The 20812-nt window shown below is 37.8% G+C and overlaps 1 protein-coding gene across 1 annotated transcript in view; it reads right to left on the bottom strand.

The window, feature by feature from the left end:
* lrp1ab (low density lipoprotein receptor-related protein 1Ab) overlaps positions 1 to 20812 on the bottom strand; it is a 130764-nt gene that overhangs the window by 47180 nt on the left and 62772 nt on the right. Inside the window, exons 7-24 of the mRNA XM_058762889.1 lie at positions 13966 to 14128; positions 12872 to 13094; positions 11395 to 11584; positions 11086 to 11229; positions 10733 to 10969; positions 8845 to 9025; positions 8390 to 8612; positions 7209 to 7398; positions 6847 to 6975; positions 6564 to 6704; positions 5604 to 5729; positions 5373 to 5489; positions 5200 to 5280; positions 4943 to 5110; positions 2197 to 2379; positions 1601 to 1798; positions 533 to 778; positions 22 to 219 (exon numbers count right to left, since the gene is read on the bottom strand). Of these exons, the coding sequence (XP_058618872.1) occupies positions 22 to 219; positions 533 to 778; positions 1601 to 1798; positions 2197 to 2379; positions 4943 to 5110; positions 5200 to 5280; positions 5373 to 5489; positions 5604 to 5729; positions 6564 to 6704; positions 6847 to 6975; positions 7209 to 7398; positions 8390 to 8612; positions 8845 to 9025; positions 10733 to 10969; positions 11086 to 11229; positions 11395 to 11584; positions 12872 to 13094; positions 13966 to 14128 (3138 nt within the window). The remainder of the gene's footprint in view (positions 1 to 21; positions 220 to 532; positions 779 to 1600; positions 1799 to 2196; positions 2380 to 4942; positions 5111 to 5199; positions 5281 to 5372; positions 5490 to 5603; positions 5730 to 6563; positions 6705 to 6846; positions 6976 to 7208; positions 7399 to 8389; positions 8613 to 8844; positions 9026 to 10732; positions 10970 to 11085; positions 11230 to 11394; positions 11585 to 12871; positions 13095 to 13965; positions 14129 to 20812) is intronic.

Raw genomic sequence — 20812 nt, 5'->3', positions numbered from 1 at the left:
AGGACCAAGACATTCATTTACCTCCGTTTTCCGACAGCTTTCCCCGATAGATCTTGTCTTCAACCACATCGGTCCAGTAGAGGGCACTCTGGTTGAGGTGGAAATCCAGGGCAATGGTGTTACGCAAGCCAGGCACCAGCACGCTGAACTCGCCCTTGTACAAGTCAATCCGACGGATCTCATGCCGGTTGGAGAAAATGATGAAGGGCTTGAATGGATCTAAAAAACACGGACAAGGCACATAAGGCCAGCACACTGCTAATCCTTGATTTTGGTTTTACTCCATAAAGTCCAGAAAGTCACTAGACATAATAATATAATATAATATAATATAATATAATATAATATAATATAATATAATATAATATATCACAGCAAAAACAACAATATTGTGACATTGTTACCTAGATATAAAATGTTACCTAGATATAAAAATAAGTCTTTTATACACCATCTCATCAAGAGGTCTAGTAAAACTGAAACATTCTAGGTATCTTTATTCGTCCTGTCCTCCACCCCGTCTTTCCCTCACCAGTGCTCTTGCAGCTCTCGCCATCTGGCCCGAGTGCCCAGCCTTCATAGCAGGCGCACTTAACAGTGGCCTTCTCCTGCATGCAGCGCTGGCTGCACTTGAGATGCTTGGCGCAGAAGCTCTGAATCTGGCAGGTCTTGTTGTCAGTACCCAGCTCCATGCCAACTGGGCAGGAGCACAGGATGCCCTCACCAGGAGCGATGGTACAGTTGTGGCTGCAGCCTCCATTATCCATCGTGCAAAGATCTAGAACGAAAACAGGTAAAAACAAAAAGCAGTTGCTGCAAGTTTGTCAAAAAAAAGAAAACAAGAGTTGGAGAGAATGTGCTTATTTAATTTGAATACAATCCTGAAATTTCTTTGTGTCATGCTAATGGGAAACACAAGTTTAGTCGGCATGCTCTGCGCAAACTGTGAAAGATTTATAGGAATAGTTCACGCAATAATGAAATTTTTTGTCATTATTCATTCACTCTCAAGGCATTCCATCCATGGAGCACACAAGATCTACTGGCTGTCAAGCGCCACAAAAAGACCACAATAAATAAAATCATACAAAAAAAGTAGCCCATATGACTTGTGGGTTATATTCTGACGCATTCTGGAGATATATGATATAGAATATAGCAAACAAGTCACATGGGCTACTTTTATTGTGCTTTTTTGTAGTTTGACAGATCATGGTCATGGTCTTATTTACTATAGATCGTCATTACATGAAAACAATTCACACTATCATTACACTATCATTTTTTTCAGAATTCTTTGATGAATATAAAGTTCAAATTATAAGCATTTAATTAAAAGTTTTTTTTTTTTTAACGCAATTAACGGCTTTACAGTCACTTTTAATTAATTTAATGCATCCTTGCTGAATTAAAAAAAAATAAAAATATTACTGACCCAAAACTTCTGAATGGTAGCCTGTGTTATTCTTTAAATATTCTTTTTGTGTAAGGCACAGAAAAAAATAAACATGTCTAAAATGACATGAGATTGAGTAAAACATGACAATATGAATTATCCCTTTAACTTGAGTGTATTTGTGTTTGAGTGCGTGAGCATTACTGCAAAGCTTCTCGTCCGAGCCATCGGGGCAGTCGTCCTTGCCGTCGCACAGTTTCTCAGGAGGTAGGCAGATGGAGTCGTTGCTGGCACAAACATGGTGGGAGATCTTGCACTCAAGAGCCTCGCAGTTTTCTTCATCTGAGTTATCCTCGCAATCGCTGTCCCTGTCACACACCCAGGCCTTACTGATACAGCGAGCTAAAATATACACAAAGAAACAAAAAATTTGACAAAAATTCAGAATTCACTTGCAAAAATGCTTAAATTTATCATTTTTAATTGAATAAAAAAGGTGTTTATACCAGAAGAGGAAAGACAATCTCATTTTATTGCACAAAAATAGGTACATGCAAGATGTGTCATCAATATTTTTGATCTGTGTTCAAGCAGACTGTACATTTTAAATGCACAAGCTGCTATTTTTTAGGATTACACTTGCATAAAGATGCTGTTAAAGCTAATACACACAGACTAAAATGGACAAACTTTTGATTTTGCGCCTTTAAGAGTTGATATTTTGATTTATCCTGACATTGATTTATGATTGTTGCCGAAACATGAGTGAGAACATTTAAGATGACCAAACGTGAACTAACCCGAGTCCTTGCAGGCAAACTTGACGGCAGGGTCGCACATGTGTGTGACACCCTCACAGTTCTTCTCGTCGCTGAGGTCCATGCAGTCCGTGTCTCCATCACAGCGCCATCGCATAGGAATACACAAACCATCCATTCGGCACTGGAACTCATCCGTGTGGCAACCGCCGGGAGGCCGCGTGGCTGCAGATAAAGCAAAAATGGGACACGCAATTACAATGCAGCCGTGTGAACACTCATACAAAGGCACGGACACATATCTTATTATTTGATGGTAATGAGAGCTTGGCTTCCTGACGTCAAAAATCAGTTCCCAGGGATGGAGATTGTAACCAGTGTGAGGCACAACCACAATGAACTGATCCAAAGCAAACTTTCTCATGAACAGCGGTCCAGGGCTGGCACTGTGATGGCCATCATTAGGCATCAGACATAAAGGCTTTCCCTCATGGCAAAGGTTAGTGTCTGGCAGAGTCTGGAGAGGGGGAAGCGGAAAACCAGAGCTCATCCGTAAACAGAGAGAAGTGTGTCCTAGAACAGGGATCTGCTGGGGTGAACTGACCCGAATGACATCAAACTGCTAGAGCTGCATGCATTCAGTGTCCGTCTCTCTCACAAACACACACACACACACACACTGGAAGTAGTTAATATCAATACTAAAATCTGACTGGAATATTACAATTCTCTGTCAATTTTCCATATTTTGGCAAAAATTTATATGCTAGTTAACACATCTATTTAAAAAATTTTTTTTTGACAAATTCTAATTAAAAATTCTATGTAGCCTTCAAATATTTTTAAATAAATAACATTTCTGACATTGGATTTTTCTTCTTTTAATTTTACAAATTTAAAAAAAAAAAAAAATACAGAAAAGTTAACAGTTAGGCCTACATACTACTAATAATCATTTTATGTAGCAAAGGCAGAAAATAATAAATAAATCCCAATATTTATGGAAATACTTTAGCAAAAATGAATATGCTACTATATACTCCTCTATTTAAAAAAACGTTGATATAAATACTGACAAATGTAAACAAAGCACTGGCATGTAGCCTTTAAAAATGTCATATATATTTATTTTTTATTTTTTATTTCTTTTTAATACATTCACAAATACACAATATAAAATATACTTAAACAGTTACATAGTGCTAATAATAAACAATTAAAATAGTAAAGGCAGAAAATGAATAAATAATATTTTTGAAAATACTGTAGCAAAATTAATATACTGCTCAAAACTCAAAAATATACTGCGAAAAATTTAGATCAATTGGTATTTTGCCTTTGAATATTTCTTAAACCTCTGAAACTAAATAATGTTTCAAATTTAAAAATGGGGCATACAAAAGTACTCAAATATACTCAAACAGTTAAAGAGTGCAATTATGTAAATGTTAATATAAAAATGAACAAGTTTTTTTTGTTTGTTTTTTTTTTAGCAATTTTGCAGAAGAACTGGTTTCATTATATTCTTTACTTTTAAATTGACTTGGTACCAAAGTACCATTACTTTTAACATTCCTACTTCAAACTCATACTCAATGACTTTATGAAACATCTCTCCTTCACAACTCATGCTAGCATGACCTCATTCAGTTCTACATCTTTACACAGGCACAAACACACTGCCAGGCTCCCATAAGGCCCAGCATTCTCATTAGGCCTCTGGCTTGGTTCTGCTGCATTGATTCGGCGAGTCTATTAAGCACCAGCATGCCGTAGAGATTAGAGAAGAGAAGGACAGAGCCCAGACCCCGAAAACAGAACCCAACCCTCTATTTCCTGTTCCACGCAGGGCCCGGCCAACCATTGACCAATTAATAGCTATGAAGCCACATGAATGGGACTTGTGGAGAGAGGACAGAGGAGGAAAGAGATATGAACAAAAATGCACATGTGGATCCACCAGCAGCTCATGTGTCAAGCGTCCCGGCACATCTGTGCTTGTGTAATCCCTCTAGACAGCAGCTCTCAGAGCAGTCATTAACACTGCTCTCCACAGGGACTCTCACTCCCTGCACTCCTCGCAGACATTCTTCAAGATTTTGTGGTTTACGTGTTTCACCACAGACCACAAAAAAAGAAGATGATGGCAGCCCAGTTTGTGAAATCGTGATTTATTCCAGTTAATGAAGAGCTCTGTTGCATTAGTCATTGTGGTTTCACTCAAAATCTAGAGACACTTCAGAAGGCCCACAAAACTAAACTAGCTTCAGCGAATAAACTGACAGTTTACATAATACAAATAGGTGAAAAAGAAGCCGACACTATTAAAAATATAATTTTTTCTTTTAAACAAATGATCAGTGGATAAAGGTGCTTCATCTTGATAAAATATTAATCATCAACCTCAGGATGTCAAACTAAATATATAAAGTTGTTTTCTATAGGGTTCACCAGTTATCACAATTTGGGACAACTATTTTAATACCACAATTTTGTTATTTTCTAACAATTAAAATGTTAAAAAGTACATTTATTTAAAAATTTATAAAAATGAAAATAAATAAATATCAAAATAAACAATTAATGACAAAAAAATAAATAAACAATTGTTATTTTTCAATATACATTATATTTATTTGTAATAAAAAATCTGTTTTTTTAATATTAATTTTGTTAACTAAATTAATAAACAAAAATAAATAACAAAATAAAACAAATAACTGACTGAAGTAATGTTTGGAGTAAGAACTTTTTTCTTTTATCAAATAATGATACTTTTCAAACTGACCTTGATTTGTACAGTTGGCATGAGTCTCATCGCTGTAATCTCCACAGTCGTTGTCTCCATCACAGGTCCAGTACTCTGGAATACAGCGGCCGCTGTTGCATTTAAACTGGACACTGGAGCACGAGTGACTGCAGCCGGCTTCATCACTGTTATCCCCACAGTCGTTATCTGAGGACACACACACATGATGGCAGTTACTGGACATTATAAGTCAGTGTATGACAAACATATGTTTGTAGACCGCATTAGAAACTCACCATTATCACAACGCCAGTTGACATTTATACAGCGTCCATTGGCACAAGTGAACTGAGTGAGTGGGAAACAGGTGGGATATGCTGGAGAGAGAGATAAGAGAGAGGAGGAGATAAAGAAAAGGGTTCACAGCACGGCATGATGACAAAAGGAAAAGAGGCTCAAATTTAGATACCACAAGATGGTGGTTCATCTGAGCGATCGCCACAATCATCATCCAGGTCACAAGTCCAGGAGACAGGAATACAACGGCCACTGGCACATGGGTACTGATTAGAAGGACACGTGCGTGCTGGGAGAGAAAAGAAAACCTGGTCAATTCACAAAGCGCATAAAGGTATTTGGACATTCATTGGAAAAGATGCTTAAAAATCCAATTAACATGCAATTAAGAAGTTCACAATACCCAGGCAGGTGCTGTTAGATTCGTCTTCATCATTCCCACAGTCATTGTCTCCGTCACAAAGCCAGCGCAGTGGGATACAACGGTTATTCTGGCACTTAAAGCGGTCTGCGGGACAAGTGTGCTGGTCTGAAACAGGACAAATAGGAGCATTTAAATGTGCACTCAGTAATGTTTTGTTTCTTTTGATGGCTGATATAACAGTGTGACTTATACTGACACCTAGTGGTACGGATGTAGTAATCACACAGTTGCTAAATCTTAAAAAAAAACAAAAAAACAAAAACAAATTACATATAAAATAATAGTTCAAAAGTGTTAACTTAAACTGACCAGAAATGAGAGTAAAGACATTTACATTACATCAAATTTCTATTTTGAATAACTGCTATTCTTTTGAACTTGTCAAAAAATATATTATGGTTACCAAAAAAATAATATTACGCATCACAACTGTTTTCAACATTGATAATATTAAGAAATGTTTTTGAGCACCAAATCAAATAATCAAATCAAATAGAATGATTTCTGAAGGATCATGTGACATTGAAGACTGGAGTAACAGCTGCCGAAAATCGGCTTTGCATCACAGAAATAAATTACATTTCAAAATATATATTAAAATAGAAAAAAGATATTTAAAATTGTAATAATATTTCACATTAATACAGGTTTTTTTATTGTATATTTGATCAAATAAATGCAGCCTTGGTGAACATAAGAGACTTTTGAATGTTGGTGGTGTTATTTGCATATCTGAAAATATGAGACAATATGAGAGCTTTCCTGTAGCTCAAATAGTAGAGCATGGCGCTAGCAACGCCAAGATCATGTGTTCGATTCCCAGGGAAAGCAAGAGCTGATAAAATGTAAAAACTGTAACTTGTAAGTCGCTTTGGATAAAAGCGTCTGCCAAATGCATAAATGTAAATGTAAATGTAAATGAGACAAAAGGACACTAACGGCACAACTCGGGGGCCTCATCGCTGTTGTCCAGACAGTCATTGTCCCCGTCACACTTCCAGCGGTCTTGAATACAGCGATTATTCTTACAGGCAAATTCTCCAGGCTGGCACTGAGGAGGAGGCACGTAGGAAGGGTTTGCTGGCGAGAAAAAAAAAAAAAAAAAAAAAAAAAAAGAGCAATATTTTCAAACTCAAAATCCAAAACAGGCCATTTTACAGTCCTCTGAGGTTATTGACAACAACATTTACACTTCAGGCCATTTAAAGCACAGAATACCCACCTTTACAGGTCTTGTTGTCAGTATCTAGTATCTGGTCGTCGGCACAGGCGCAGGAGCGTCCAGTGGGCGTCAGCAGACACAGACTGCTGCAGCCACCATTATTGGCACGGCACACGTTGGAGCCTGTGACTGAACACAACAAAAACATCCTTAGCAGATCCCAATAAAACACACAATAAAACCACTGAAACTCTGATCTCATTAGTTTGTTACCGCTAACACTGTATAAATAATGTGGCTGTTGAGACATGTTAACATACAAAACAACACAATTAAGCCTGTGTTTGATCTGTCAGCTCATGCTTTACATATGACTCATAAATGACTAATTTCCAAAAAGAAATGTTCAGGGTGTTCGGTACTTTGCTGTTGTTGTGGGTCATAGGTGCGAATCTCATAGATTGGTGGTCGTTCACTGCGTAGCAACGTGGCCTTCTTGGTGTTCTGGTCTAGTTTGTATATTCCTCCACTGCGGTACTCATTCCAGAACAGCAAGTTCTTATAATGGCACAGGCCAAAGGGATGGTTCAGCTCCTGTCCTTCATATACCGTCTGGATGAACAGAAAAGTATTTTTAAATACAAATTCAAGTTGGAACGTCGTAATTATGATGTCAGTTGCATCCAATCACTTTTGTCAGAGCAAGATAGTGATCTACCTTTTATATACAGTATAAAAATAAAACTTAATGATTTTATCATTTCCAATTTCCATTTTATAATTTCTGCGAAAATAATTGTCATAGGATGTTTTTGCTTTATGTGTTATTTAATTTATGAAGGTGTCGAGAACAGAATCATTATATTCTATTGTAATTTTACAATACTCTCATATTTTTTTAATATAGTTTCAACAAATTTGCCTCGGGCTGAAAAAAAAAAAAATTCTGTTTTCCCACTCGCAATTTGGCATTCATGTGTGCTCAACAATCTTTCCAACATGAAAGCACCAATATTTTCATGTTATAGTAGAACTATTAAATAGCTGATATTAAAATTATATATCTAGATAAGCTAAACAAAAACTAATGAGAGAAAATGAATAATGCATGAATAATCAACAAATGGCCACATTTTCATGTTTAGTTAGTTAGCTAACTGTCAGCCACTCTCTGAAGTGAGGTAACTCGAGAATTCACATTTTTACTTAATCTAAAATGTGGCACAACAGAGTAAAAACATTTTACATGTTCATCTAAACTAAAAAGCATGATTCAAAACAATGTGAAAATTGGCAAATGCCACAGAGATAAAATGGCAGTTTTAACTACCATCAAAATTAGCCTAAAATGCAAAATAATAAGCCTAATTAGATCCATTTTCAAAAGCGCAAACATAAAATAACATTTCAAAATTGATAAAGAAAAGGTTATAATTACTGTATGCAGTACATGATATTTTAATGATATTTTGACCAGTAAACTAGGAAATGTCCCTGGTTTACATTTACAAAATTTGGTCATCATATTATATTGACACATTAAGTATCTCTAGCTAAGATGCAGACTTGAGCTTCATTGCCTTAAGCGCTTGTGTTTCCTCACCCTGCGTTCTGTGGTGTTAAGAAGCACCATCTCGATGCGGTCGTAGTACGCATCCACCCAGTACAAGATGCCCTGCTGAATGTCCAGGCTGAGGCCATTGGGCCAGAGCACAGTTTTAGAAGTAAGCAGGATACCAGCATTTGAACCGTCCATCCAGGCCTTCTTTATACTGCCGCGATTGGTCTCTTTAGGCTCCTCCTCCCAGTCACTCCAGTACATCATTCTGCAAACAGCAAGTTATGGATTCATACATTCATTCAAAACTGTAGATTCACGTAAACAACTCTAGTGCAACTCTAACTGGTTTATCTGTATATGCATGGTCACTAAAAGCTATTCTGAATTATCAGTGTATTGTGACTTAATATATAAAATCACTAACGTTTCATAACATTATAGTCGATAGTTTGCCAGTTTCTTAAAATTTTGGAATCAAAACAAAATAATTGATTTACCCATGAGAAGGGTCTACTACTATGGCTCTAGGATGGGTCATCTTGCCCTCGATAAGAGTTTTGCGGGTCTGAGAGGCTTTCTCCAGTTTGGCCACACTGATGGTCTTTTTGGGTCCATCATCAGTCCAATACAGGTTTTGCCCCATCCAGTCCACAGCGATACCTTCCACAGTGTGAATACCTGTGGAATATATAGACAAAATGAATGGGATGGAGAAGAGGGAGAGAGATACAGTGGGTCTGGAAAGTATTCAGACCCCCTTAAATTTTTCACTCTTTGTTATATTGCAGCTATTTGCTAAAATCATTTAAGTTCATTTTTTTCCCTAATTAATATACACACAGCACCCCATATTGACAGAAAAACACAGAATTGTTGACATTTTTGCAGATTTATTAAAAAAGAAAAACTGAAATATCACATGGTCCTAAGTATTCAGACCCTTTGCTGTGACACTCATATATTTAACTCAGGTGCTGTCCATTTCTTCTGATCATCCTTGAGATGGTTCTACACCTTCATTTGAGTCCAGCTGTGTCTGATTATACTGATTGGACTTGATTAGGAAAGCCACACACCTGTCTATATAAGACATTACAGCTCACAGTGCATGTCAGAGCAAATGAGAATCATGAGGTCAAAGGAACTGCTTGAAGAGCTCAGAGACAGAATTGTGGCAAGGCACAGATCTGGCCAAGGTTACAAAAAAATTTCTGTTGCACTTAAGGTTCCTAAGAGCACAGTGGCCTCCATAATCCTTAAAATGGAAGACGTTTGGGACGACCAGAACCCTTCCTAGAGCTGGCCGTCCGGCCAAACTGAGCTATCGGGGGAGAAGAGCCTTGGTGAGAGAGGTAAAGAAGAACCTAAAGATCACTGTGGCTGAGCTCCAGAGATGCAGTCGGGAGATGGGAGAAAGTTGTAGAAAGTCAACCATCACTGCAGCCCTCCACCAGTCGGGGCTTTATGGCAGAGTGGCCCGACGGAAGCCTCTCCTCAGTGCAAGACACATGAAAGCCCGCATGGAGTTTGCTAAAAAACACCTGAATAAGATTCTCTGGTCTGATGAGACCAAGATATAACTTTTTGGCCTTAATTCTAAGCGGTATGTGTGGAGAAAACCAGGCACTGCTCATCACCTGTCCAATACAGTCCCAACAGTGAAGCATGGTGGTGGCAGCATCATGCTGTGGGGTGTTTTTCAGCTGCAGGGACAGGACGACTGGTTGCAATCGAGGGAAAGATGAATGCGGCCAAGTACAGGGATATCCTGACGAAAACCTTCTCCAGAGTGCTCAGGACCTCAGACTGGGCAAGGTTTACCTTCCAACAAGACAATGACCCTAAGCACACAGCTAAAATAACGAAGGAGTGGCTTCACAACAACTCCGTGACTGTTCTTGAATGGCCCAGCCAGAGCCCTGACTTAAACCCAATTGAGCATCTCTGGAGAGACCTAAAATGGCTGTCCACCAACGCTTTACCATCCAACCTGACAGAACTGGAGAGGATCTGCAAGGAGGAATGGCAGAGGATCCCCAAATCCAGGTGTGAAAAACTTGTTGCATCTTTCCCAAAAGACTCATGGCTGTATTAGATCAAAAGGGTGCTTCTACTAAATACTGAGCAAAGGGTCTGAATACTTAGGACCATGTGATATTTCAGTTTTTCTTTTTAATAAATCTGCAAAATGTCAACAATTCTGTGTTTTTCTGTCAATATGGGGTGCTGTGTGTACATTAATGAGGAAAAAAAATGAACTTAAATGATTTTAGCAAAAGGTGGTCTGAATACTTTCCGTACCCACTGTATAGGAGTTGTCCATCTAATTTATCCACCTTCAACGTCACTCCAACAAAAAACATCCCAGCATCATTCTGCACTCACCATCCTTCACTATGATGTCTCTCTCAGTGCCATCAATCTTCTGGCGGCCGATGATGTAGCTGGTGGCATCAGCGAAATAGATGAATTCGGTCTCAGTGTGGAAGTCCAGGGCTCTTGGGTTATTCAGGTTCTCGATGGGGATGATGTGCTCGTCATACACCCTTGCATGCATGTCCATACCACGGATGACACCAGGCCGGCCTTTACCATACACCAGGAAGAGCTCATGCTCTGGTTCTGAGGAGAAAAAACGTGATATTATAATTATGCAAGAAAGCCCTATAAATGGGGAATGCTGTTGTGTAACACTGTTTGAAACTGGTTTGAGCAGGCTGGATCGAGATTTAACTCACTCTTGCAGGACTTTCCGTCACTGCCCAGGCTAAAACCAGAACGGCAGCGGCAGGTTCGGCTCTTGTGGCTGTTACCCAGCAGGCAGATATCGGAGCAGCCGCCTGGCTTCCCAAACTGGTCTGGAGCACATGCGTGACTGCGGACTGTAAGGACAAACACAAAAGCCTAATTTTAACATAAGGGACCAGTGAGGAAACCACAATGAATAGTACAGAGTCATGCTGCCTTACAATTAAAATGCTTGAGCACTTGCTGAACTTTACATCTAGAAACATTTTGAAACTTAAAACTAAATCTCACAGTCGTACCTGCAGGCTGACGTCTCTGGTGGTAAACGTGAAGGGCGCCGCCCTTATCCACGCGTGTCACCACCTGGAAGTCAGAGCTGTTGAATCGGTTGACTCTGATCACACTGGTTTTGGGCTGCATGTTGGCGTTGTCAGAGTTGGTGGCATACAGATAGTTTTCAAACACTGTTAGACCATAGAGATGTTCAATCTGCCAAAACAAAGAAAAAAAGCATAAAAATAGAGCCACTGTGAATAAAGTGTGTAACAGAGTTTACACTGCCATCTGATGCACAGTGTTAAATGACAGATCAATATATTGGCCACAACATATTTTGGAGAGTATCCACTGAATGTAAACAACGTATGCTGTTCTGTGTCAGCTGCGCCATGCGGATACGTTTTCTACATTGTTTAAGCTTTGATTTGAACGAAAACAACATATCCGCATTCATACGTTGCTTACGTATGTGATACTCTCAAAAAAATGGTGCTATAGGGTGATCCGAAGGAGAAGAATTGTTGAATAAAGTCGTTATTTTTGTTTTCTTTGCGCACAAAAAGTAATCTCGCAGCTTCGTAAAATTACAGTTGAACCCCTGATGTCACGTTGATTATTTTACCGATGTCCTTGATACGTTTCTGGACCTTGATCGTGGTAATTACATTGCTGTCTATGGGAGGGTCAGAGAGCTCTCAGAATTCATCTAAAATATCTTAATTTGTGTTCCGAAGGTGAACAGAGGTCTTACGGTTTTGGAACGACATGAAGGTGAGTAATTAATGACCGAATTTTCATTTTTGGGTGAACTATCCCTTTAATAAAATATGTTAGAGAGACTGGGCTCTGGCACGATCCCAGCAATAATTGAAAATACAGATGTGACTTTTAAGGTCCCCTTGGAAGTTTGCTGGTTGAGAACCAATGACACATACTATTTTCTGTAAATATATAAATAAAAAAAACAATAAATCAATTATTTTAAATGCAACAAGTGAATTTAGGCATCACAACAATTTAGATGTACAGTCTGAGATCATTTAGATTTGTTATTACATCATAATTATTTTTAAAGAATAACTTAACTGATGTTACTGTTATATAACGTGCATCAGATATTAATTTCCAGCTGGACTATGTTTACATCTACAGTGCAAGTTTGAACAATCCAGTGTTTATTTTTGCAATACGCTGAATGTAAACTAAAGGACTGAATGTTTTAAGAAGACCTCAAAAAAAAAAAAAAAAAAAAAAAAACAGGATCACTGTGGACTTGCACAATGCTCAGTTTGCACTACTGCAGCAGGTTTTGGATGAGCTAATGCTGATTTTTCAGTCCTGCTGATCATGTGATGTTCTCAGTTCCAGAAATTCACGAGTCATGACGTCAATGCAAGTGACATCCTGAGATCGAGTTCATGGCACCAAACAAACAAATCTCTAACAGCATGTACGTGTTTGGCATCCACAAATGTGCATGTGACACTTCACACGTACCAGCAATCCCTGAATGATGGTGTGCCGGTTCTTGCCTTCGTAGTCCACCACCTCAATGTAATCCAGGTAAGCGTCAGCCCAGTACACCAGCTTGCTGACCAGGTCCAGAGTGATGCCATGAGGGAAGACGATTTTACTGTCTACCAGTTTGGTACGGTTCTGGCCGTCCATATCACAGCGCTCTACCTTCGGTATTTGGCCGTAGTCTGTGAAGAACACTTTCCTGGAAAAGAAGAAAATAAGAACTTTATGATATACAACAATTAACTGCAAAAGTAATTATGCATAAATTGTATTATTTTCACGCGTGATGAACTTTCATTTTTAGGACAATTAGGATTTTATTCTGTGAGAAAATGAAAATGTTCATTTCTCAATTTTTACTATTATAATGCATCTAGATTTTTATTTATTTATTTTTTGCAGTTTTATAACACTCTTTATCATAGATTCATTTAAATTCATTTAGATTAATCCTGTCCAGACTCAGTTATTTATTTAATAATATTCAACTGTTAAAGTAAATATAACAATATATAATTATAACAAATAATGCCCAGACTTATAATTACTTTACAATTAAATATTTCATTTTTATGCTTTCTTTGCAGTAATATGATTGAGATGTTTTCCCCCACATCATATTATTAAAGGTTTAGGGCATAAATGTGCTTAATTTGCTATGATATTAAATGTTACCAAATAAAAAAATAAAAAATGTATATAGTTAAAATAAATTTAATAAATAAATGAATAACTTTTTTTTCTTTATTTTAAATTTGATATAATATTTATTTTTAGTATGAGTTGAACAGGCTATGTGAGATGAATCCAAATTCATTTTATCATCTCAATTACAGTAAGTTGAAGAAGTGAATATGCTATCATTACGGGAAAAAAAAAAAAAAAGGAATCATGGACACTTGTAGGAACTGATACTGTGGTATGATGCAAAAACATGACATGACTTTGAAGTCAGTCACAAAAAGGCACGGTTGAGATATATCTGAAGAGAACTAAAAGTGGCATGAGGGACATTGTTGGATATTGTTTGTCCAGACAAGAATTAAGGAATAATGGTCTTAGGGTCCCACCCCATGGCTGGGTCCAGTGCGATTCCTTTAGGGTTATAGAGCTCCAGGTCCAGCAGGATGACACAGGTTAAGCCATCTTTACTGCAAACAAAAATGCGGTCGTCCACATCATCCACAAAGTAGAAGTTTCCTGTCAGCCAGTCAATAGCCATCTGCTCCACATCTGAGTTTGTGAGAGAGAAACAAGACAGGAAGAGAGTGAGGAGGAATACAGGGGGGGAAAGAGAGGGAGAGATGTTTTCAGTGTTTGCTTTATTTTTAGTCAGTCATAACTGCAGCTTCTGTCTGACTCAGCAGAAAGATGCTGCACCGCAAAACTTGGAACACAAAACTTGGGAGGACTGGAAAAGAGGAAACTGAAAACAAGACGCTATGTAAGTTTATAAGAGCTACAATGTGATTGTATCTCTCAATCAGTGTACCAAAACATAGCCCCATTATCAGGCTACTATCAAAGAAGAACCAAGAAAACAAGACAATAGTTAGACGCATCAAGTTGACAACACTGAAAAACCAACCACACTGCTGTCATTACTGTGCTTTGTAATCTTACTGGAACAAGATTCTGCTATTCATAGCTTAGTTTGTGCACCTGAATAAAGTTTCTGAAAGAAGTATCTTTTGTGGCACCCTATGATTTCCGCATGGCGGAAAACACGGATAGAATTGCAGAATCCAGTCATAAAAATGTAATTTACTGTATAATGTAAAATGTCACGGAATTTGCCAAATTAGGGAAGAGTAAATAATAGTAAATCGTAGTAACTCGTAGTAAGTAGGTCAGTAGATTTAAATCAAAACACGATATAAACTAGTGTCTGTGAATATTAAGCCGCAAAAATACTATTTAAATATGAATCATGTATGTTCTGTGCATCTCTGTGTGAATGAATTACTAAACATACGAAAGCGTGCCTAACGCTCGCAGTGTTTTCGGCCTCTGCCGCCTCAATATACGAGTACATGAACACAAAGCAATCACTAGAACTGCTCTGAGAGTCACTTCATGATCATTTTACCATTTTCAATTAATTAGAGATGCTTTTGATTATTACAATTTGATTAAACCATTAAAATGGAACCCAGAAAATTAATAGAAAACACAAAATTAGATACAAAATAAAACTGAATTTGAGGGGAAAAAATTATAAATTGCTGTTAAATTGTGTAAGTTTCATGATTTATTAATAATTAGACATGCATTTATTTTTTTTAATTTAACCATTACAATTTTTAAAGAAAATAAACTAAATCCAGAAAAATGAAAATGGAAAGAACGGAATTTCGGGAAAAAAATAAAACAAAGTTTGGGAGATAGAAATGGAATGGATAAAAATATAACGGATTTCATAGGGCCCTACTTATGCTTCCCAAGGTTGCACTTAAAACATTATTATTAAAACATTATTATTGTTAAAAATTATAACAACGTAAAATACTCCTTTTCTATTTTCATACATTTTAAAATGTTATTAATGTTTAATATGTACTAGCTGTATGTGCTGTTATGAGATACCAGTACCACTGTTGTTTTATTGGAAAATTTAATAAATAAATAAAATATGCAGCACACTTTAAAATAAATAAATAAATAAAAAAGTTATTTATTCCTGTGATGGCAAAACTGAGTTTTCAGCTTTGATCCTTGAAAAATTCTAATTCGCCGATTTGATGCATTTACTGTCACTTTTGATCAATTTCATTCAGCCTTGCTGAATATAGGTATTTCTTGCAAAAAAAGAATGGTATTGTATAAATGGGTCAACCAAATAAAAGCCCTACATTTTACAAAGTTTAACTGTATGAATGATCTGGCAGTACAAGCAAAATTCATAAAGTGCCCCACACAAGAAACTCAAGCAGAAGAAATGTATCTAAATCAATCAATTGTTAATCCATTCTGACATAAAATGTCAGATTGAATAAAACGCAGTAGTTACATAAGAACTGCTGTACGAATGATTTACGCAGAATCTCGTTCTGCTTGTGTTTTATGAATACGGTTTATGCATGTCCCTGCATATGGATGCATTTGTGTGTGTGTCTGTGCGTCTGTGTGTGTGTGTGTGCGTGCGTGCGTGCGTGCGTGTATCAGCCCATCTCTGACTCACTGTCACAAGATGATTATTCACTCAGAAAGTGTTTTTCCACTTTATGCATCAACACAATTAAAAAGACAGCAAGCAAAAAAAAAAACAAAACAAAAAAAAAAAACTGACAGCAGAAACTACAAACGCCATGGTAAAAAAAACTTCATGCTCAAGTGCTTCAACCGTCTCCACTCATTCTCCATTACCACACCTTTTCCCTTCACAGGGAGGCCGGACTTGGCCATACAGATATCCTCACTTCTGGGAAAAGAGTTTGAAATGTTAATTCAGTGAATACTAAGTTTCTTTTTCTCTTCTATAACAATAAGGCTCTTTCTGTGCGGGGCATGTAGAGCTCCAGCTGTGCAGGCCAGTCCACGGTGCCTCCCAAGATGCTTGATGTTGCAACAGCTGCCACCGTACTTCCTGTTACTGATTTGGGGGAGGGTTTTTTTTTTTTTTTTGCAGGCATCCACTAATGATCCTCAGACATAAGAATATATCCTTGTTGTGCAACCCAGTGCGGCGAGCTTGTGCAAACTAGACACAAACTGTTCTCCCACATTTCTACAAAGTTCGGTAAACAGAAGCCCTGCCGGGAAATGTAAAACTACCTCCAGGCCACACTAACCCCTTCCACCCCTTCCCCCCCTTCCCCCGTCCCCCGCCCCCCGAGTCCCTTAGCCTGCAAAACAAACATCCACAGTACCTGTTGCGCAAAATTGTAAAAGACATGTTATTCCAGAGGGCATTTCATCCTGTACAAATCTGCTAAAACGAACAGAGTTACTCATCTTTCTTCACCCCCTCCTTTCTTCAGAGGGAAAGTATGAAACAATACGTGGTAAGAACATCTGTAACTAATCATCTGTAACTACATCTCAGTACAGGCGAAAGGTACCACATAAGGTTATGAACTGGGATTTGTTGTGAAAATATGGAAGGAACTGCGGATGATTTTGAAAGAAGTAACACAAGGGAAAAAGAGAAGGGAAAGTAAAGACTGCTTAGATTTAAAATTACTCACAGGATCTAAATTACTGCAAGTGGAAACTGATATAGCAATGTTTCCCATACATTGATTTATTTGTGGCAGCCCGCCACAATATAAAAACTGACCGCAACAAATAGATTTTTTCAAAAAGCTTTGACTTCGTTGAATAAACGAGCACTGCACGTTTCAAAATCGAAACACGGTGCGGGTGTTTTTATATCACTGTATTTCTGAAGGAAACCGACTGTCTTCAGAACGTTTTGGATGTTCATCTTGCATGTAATGTCTGATAAAGCAGCGTTTGTAAGCAGAGCACTGCTTTGTGTACAGCGTTACCAGGAAAACCGCTATTTCTCCCCACTCTAAAAGCGCCTCTTGCTGGCAGAGAATTAATTTGCATATATGCCGCCACAAATAGAGTCCAAGTCTGTGGGAAACACTGTATAGGCATGTGATTAGGAATATATCAAGTACAACTATGGTAGATACGACAAGGTTACAGCTACCAGCAAAGTGAAGCTTAACTATATCAGTGGCAGAAACACAAGAGATTTAAGAAGGGTGAGGAGAACAAAGCGCTGAGTGTCTTTGAGGCCTGGGACACACTGGTGGGATTCTTATGAATGGACAACTCTTTCAAGGCCAGAGTTAGGGTAGTTCTCAGATGTATATAATATGAAACACTGATGCATCAAGTAACAGGAAAATAATGATCCTGCTACAATGTTTGCTAAAATAATGCATATGATAATACCAATAATAAACAAAGATTATGCAAATAATCCTGCAAAATGAAATGAACTGTTAAGCCACTTAAATGTATAGTTCACCCAAAAATATCATTTCTGCCATTAATTACTCAAGTCATGTCGTTCCAAACCCAAAGATATTCGTTCATCTTCAAAACACAAATTAAGATATTAAGATAAGAGCTTTCTGACCCTGCATAGCCAGCAATGCAACTGGCACGTTCAAGGCCCTAAAAGGTAGTAAGGACATCGTTAAAATAGTCCATGTGACATCAGTGGTCATTCAACAAATTATTCTCTTCTGTGTCGGTCTCTGACGAGCATTCAGACAATTCACCACACTTCATAAATTTAAAATTGACTATTTTAACGATGCCCTTAATGCCTTTCTGGGCCTTGAACGTGTCAGTTGCACTGCTGTTTATTAGGGGTGGGAGAAAAAAAAAAAAGATTCTCCAATGCATCGCGATTCTCTCTTCAACGATTCTGAATATTTCAGAATCGATTCTGAGCTTGTTTTTCCCCCCCCGCATATGGCACATAATTTTCATTTTTGGGTGAACTATCCCCTTAATATGATGTCATAAATACTGTATAAATAAAGAATGGTCGTGGAAGTCCTATATATCAGCAAGACCATTATATCGGCCAATATTTCATTTTTTGGCAGTAAATCCAATTGGTCGCTATGTCATATTTACAGCGTTCTCTTCAGGCAGGTCTTCATATGAGGAAATATAATCTTATTTAATATAAATATGTATTTTTAACATTTTAATATATTTTTGAATCAAATTATTGTTTATATTAATTCATTTTATATTAACTGATTTAGTAAACATTATGTAAAATAAATATATTTTTAACTGCAGTATGTATTATTTACTTATTTTTAATGTGTGTACCAATGGCTTTAATCCACCATCAGCCACCCTGGTATTGACATTGGCCGAAAAAAAACGTCAACCAATAATAACATACCAAATGATTTTCGATAACGTACAGAGCAAACAAAATTGAATGGACATGCAGAAGGAAAACACACACTAACAAATGTACAAATTACAAATTAAACTAACATATGTTACACGAACAATAAACGACCAAATCAAACAAACAACTAAAGCATAAATTAAAAAAAAAAAAAAACCATACAAATACATTTAGAAATGTAAAAGCTAAACAAATATGTATAGCAATGATTGACAAACAAGTGGATGGAAATAAAATTGTGTGCAAACAAACACACACACTCAAGTAATGACTGAACAAACAAATGAATGGATGAACAAAAGAATGTTTGTACAAAGTACAAACACACAAAATAAACAAACAGCTGTTTTGCACCTGACACCAGATTAGCACTTGGCTAAACTCACCGTAACCGATATTGGACTCATTTTGCGACACTATTAGCATGCTTTTGTGCTTCCATCAATCCTTAAGTTTTTCTAGAAAGCATTTTAACGAGAGAAAAATGTATGCAATTCCTAAAGTGCAGCAAATCTCAGTGAAAGCAAGTGAAAACAACAGAAATATATACAGTAAAACACATCATTCACACTTCATGACTGACTGAAGACACCAGCAGACTCTAGAGCGCAGATACATCTGGACTAGATGTGGGCCATTCTTAAAACTGCAGGACAGCTATTACACAACCAGCAGCAAGGACGTCCTGAGCCAATGAAGTGTTGTGACTCCCTCAAGCATGACTAAGAGAGAACTGAAATGCACTACCCAGGTTCATCAGCCACAGTGGGGACGCCCACTCGCCCACCGCCTCTCCTCACACACTGATGATGAGTTTGTGTGTGCGTCCTGCTCTGTTTTCAGGCTTTTTACGGGGGAGAGCGGTCACGGGGCACATCTGGAGTGCTCATCTGCCCGGCATGCAACAGTTATAAATCACTTCCCCCTGTGAGAAACTGGGCCATACAAGTCAATGCAGCACCATTACCGCACAGCACCCCCAGCATCACATAAAGCAAATATCTCCAGCATATAAGCTCATTAAAAAGACTCATCCATCTACTGTCCATCCATTCCTCCCGCCTTTCCTGCAAAATGGCCACACAGAGTCATTAGGGATGTGGCTATAATAACAGTTGTCCTATGCACACTGAAGAGCAGAGGCTGTTGATTTATAGGTCCAGTTAGAGGGAGATCAGAACTTTGATAACATATAATTATCTCAGCCCTGGTGGCGTAGGGCCTCTGGACACGGTGTAATTGAACAAGGATGCTCTGATTTATGACCTCTTTGAGGAAGTTTTGTGGCTGGTTTTGTAAAAGGCCTGGGAAGCTACATAATTGGTGGCGTAGGTGCTCGCAGCATTAAACCTACAGTGAAGCAGAACAGAAGAGATCTGCTGTCTTTGAGAACATCAAAGATCAATGTCAAAAGACAGTGACAAAGCATTCTGGGAGTTAATGTCTCTTTAATGGGGCTGTTTTGAACCTTGCTACCGTACCTTTAAGAAGTATGCAAATTAGGACTGTCGCGATTCGTCTATTTTAGTTGACTAGTCGATTTTTAAAAATCATCGACTTCATTTTGCTTGCGTCGACTAACCGGCAAAATACCGGAAGTGGCGCATTTCACGGACGAGAATCCATAAAACACATTTTTAGACTATTTTCCAAACCCATTTAAAAATCATAATTAAGCATAATTGTGAATTCACAAACGCTATGATTTAATAAAATAATTATATGCGATGCAGTCCTACTACAGTATATGCACTTTAATTATTTACATGCGTGTAGGTTACGTACGTGCGTCACAGCGGCTCCGTTCACAGTAGCTCCACAGAAACTGTTATCATTTACATGTGTGGAGCTTCTCAAACTCCATCTCTGCTTGTTGTTGTGAGTTTGGGATTATTACAACGTTCATCTGGGAACGCAACGTGCTCCATTTCATCAGATGTGTAAGGTAAATCATTTATAAATCTACGCAAACACAGGAGAATACATCACGATTTCAAAATAAAAGCGCAAACCCTTACTCT

The sequence above is a fragment of the Onychostoma macrolepis genome, chromosome 23 (genome assembly GCF_012432095.1).
Source record: "Onychostoma macrolepis isolate SWU-2019 chromosome 23, ASM1243209v1, whole genome shotgun sequence".
Classification (NCBI taxonomy): domain Eukaryota; kingdom Metazoa; phylum Chordata; class Actinopteri; order Cypriniformes; family Cyprinidae; genus Onychostoma; species Onychostoma macrolepis.
The sequence above is the reverse complement of the archived record's forward strand: the minus strand, read 5'-3'. Positions and strand labels throughout refer to the sequence as shown.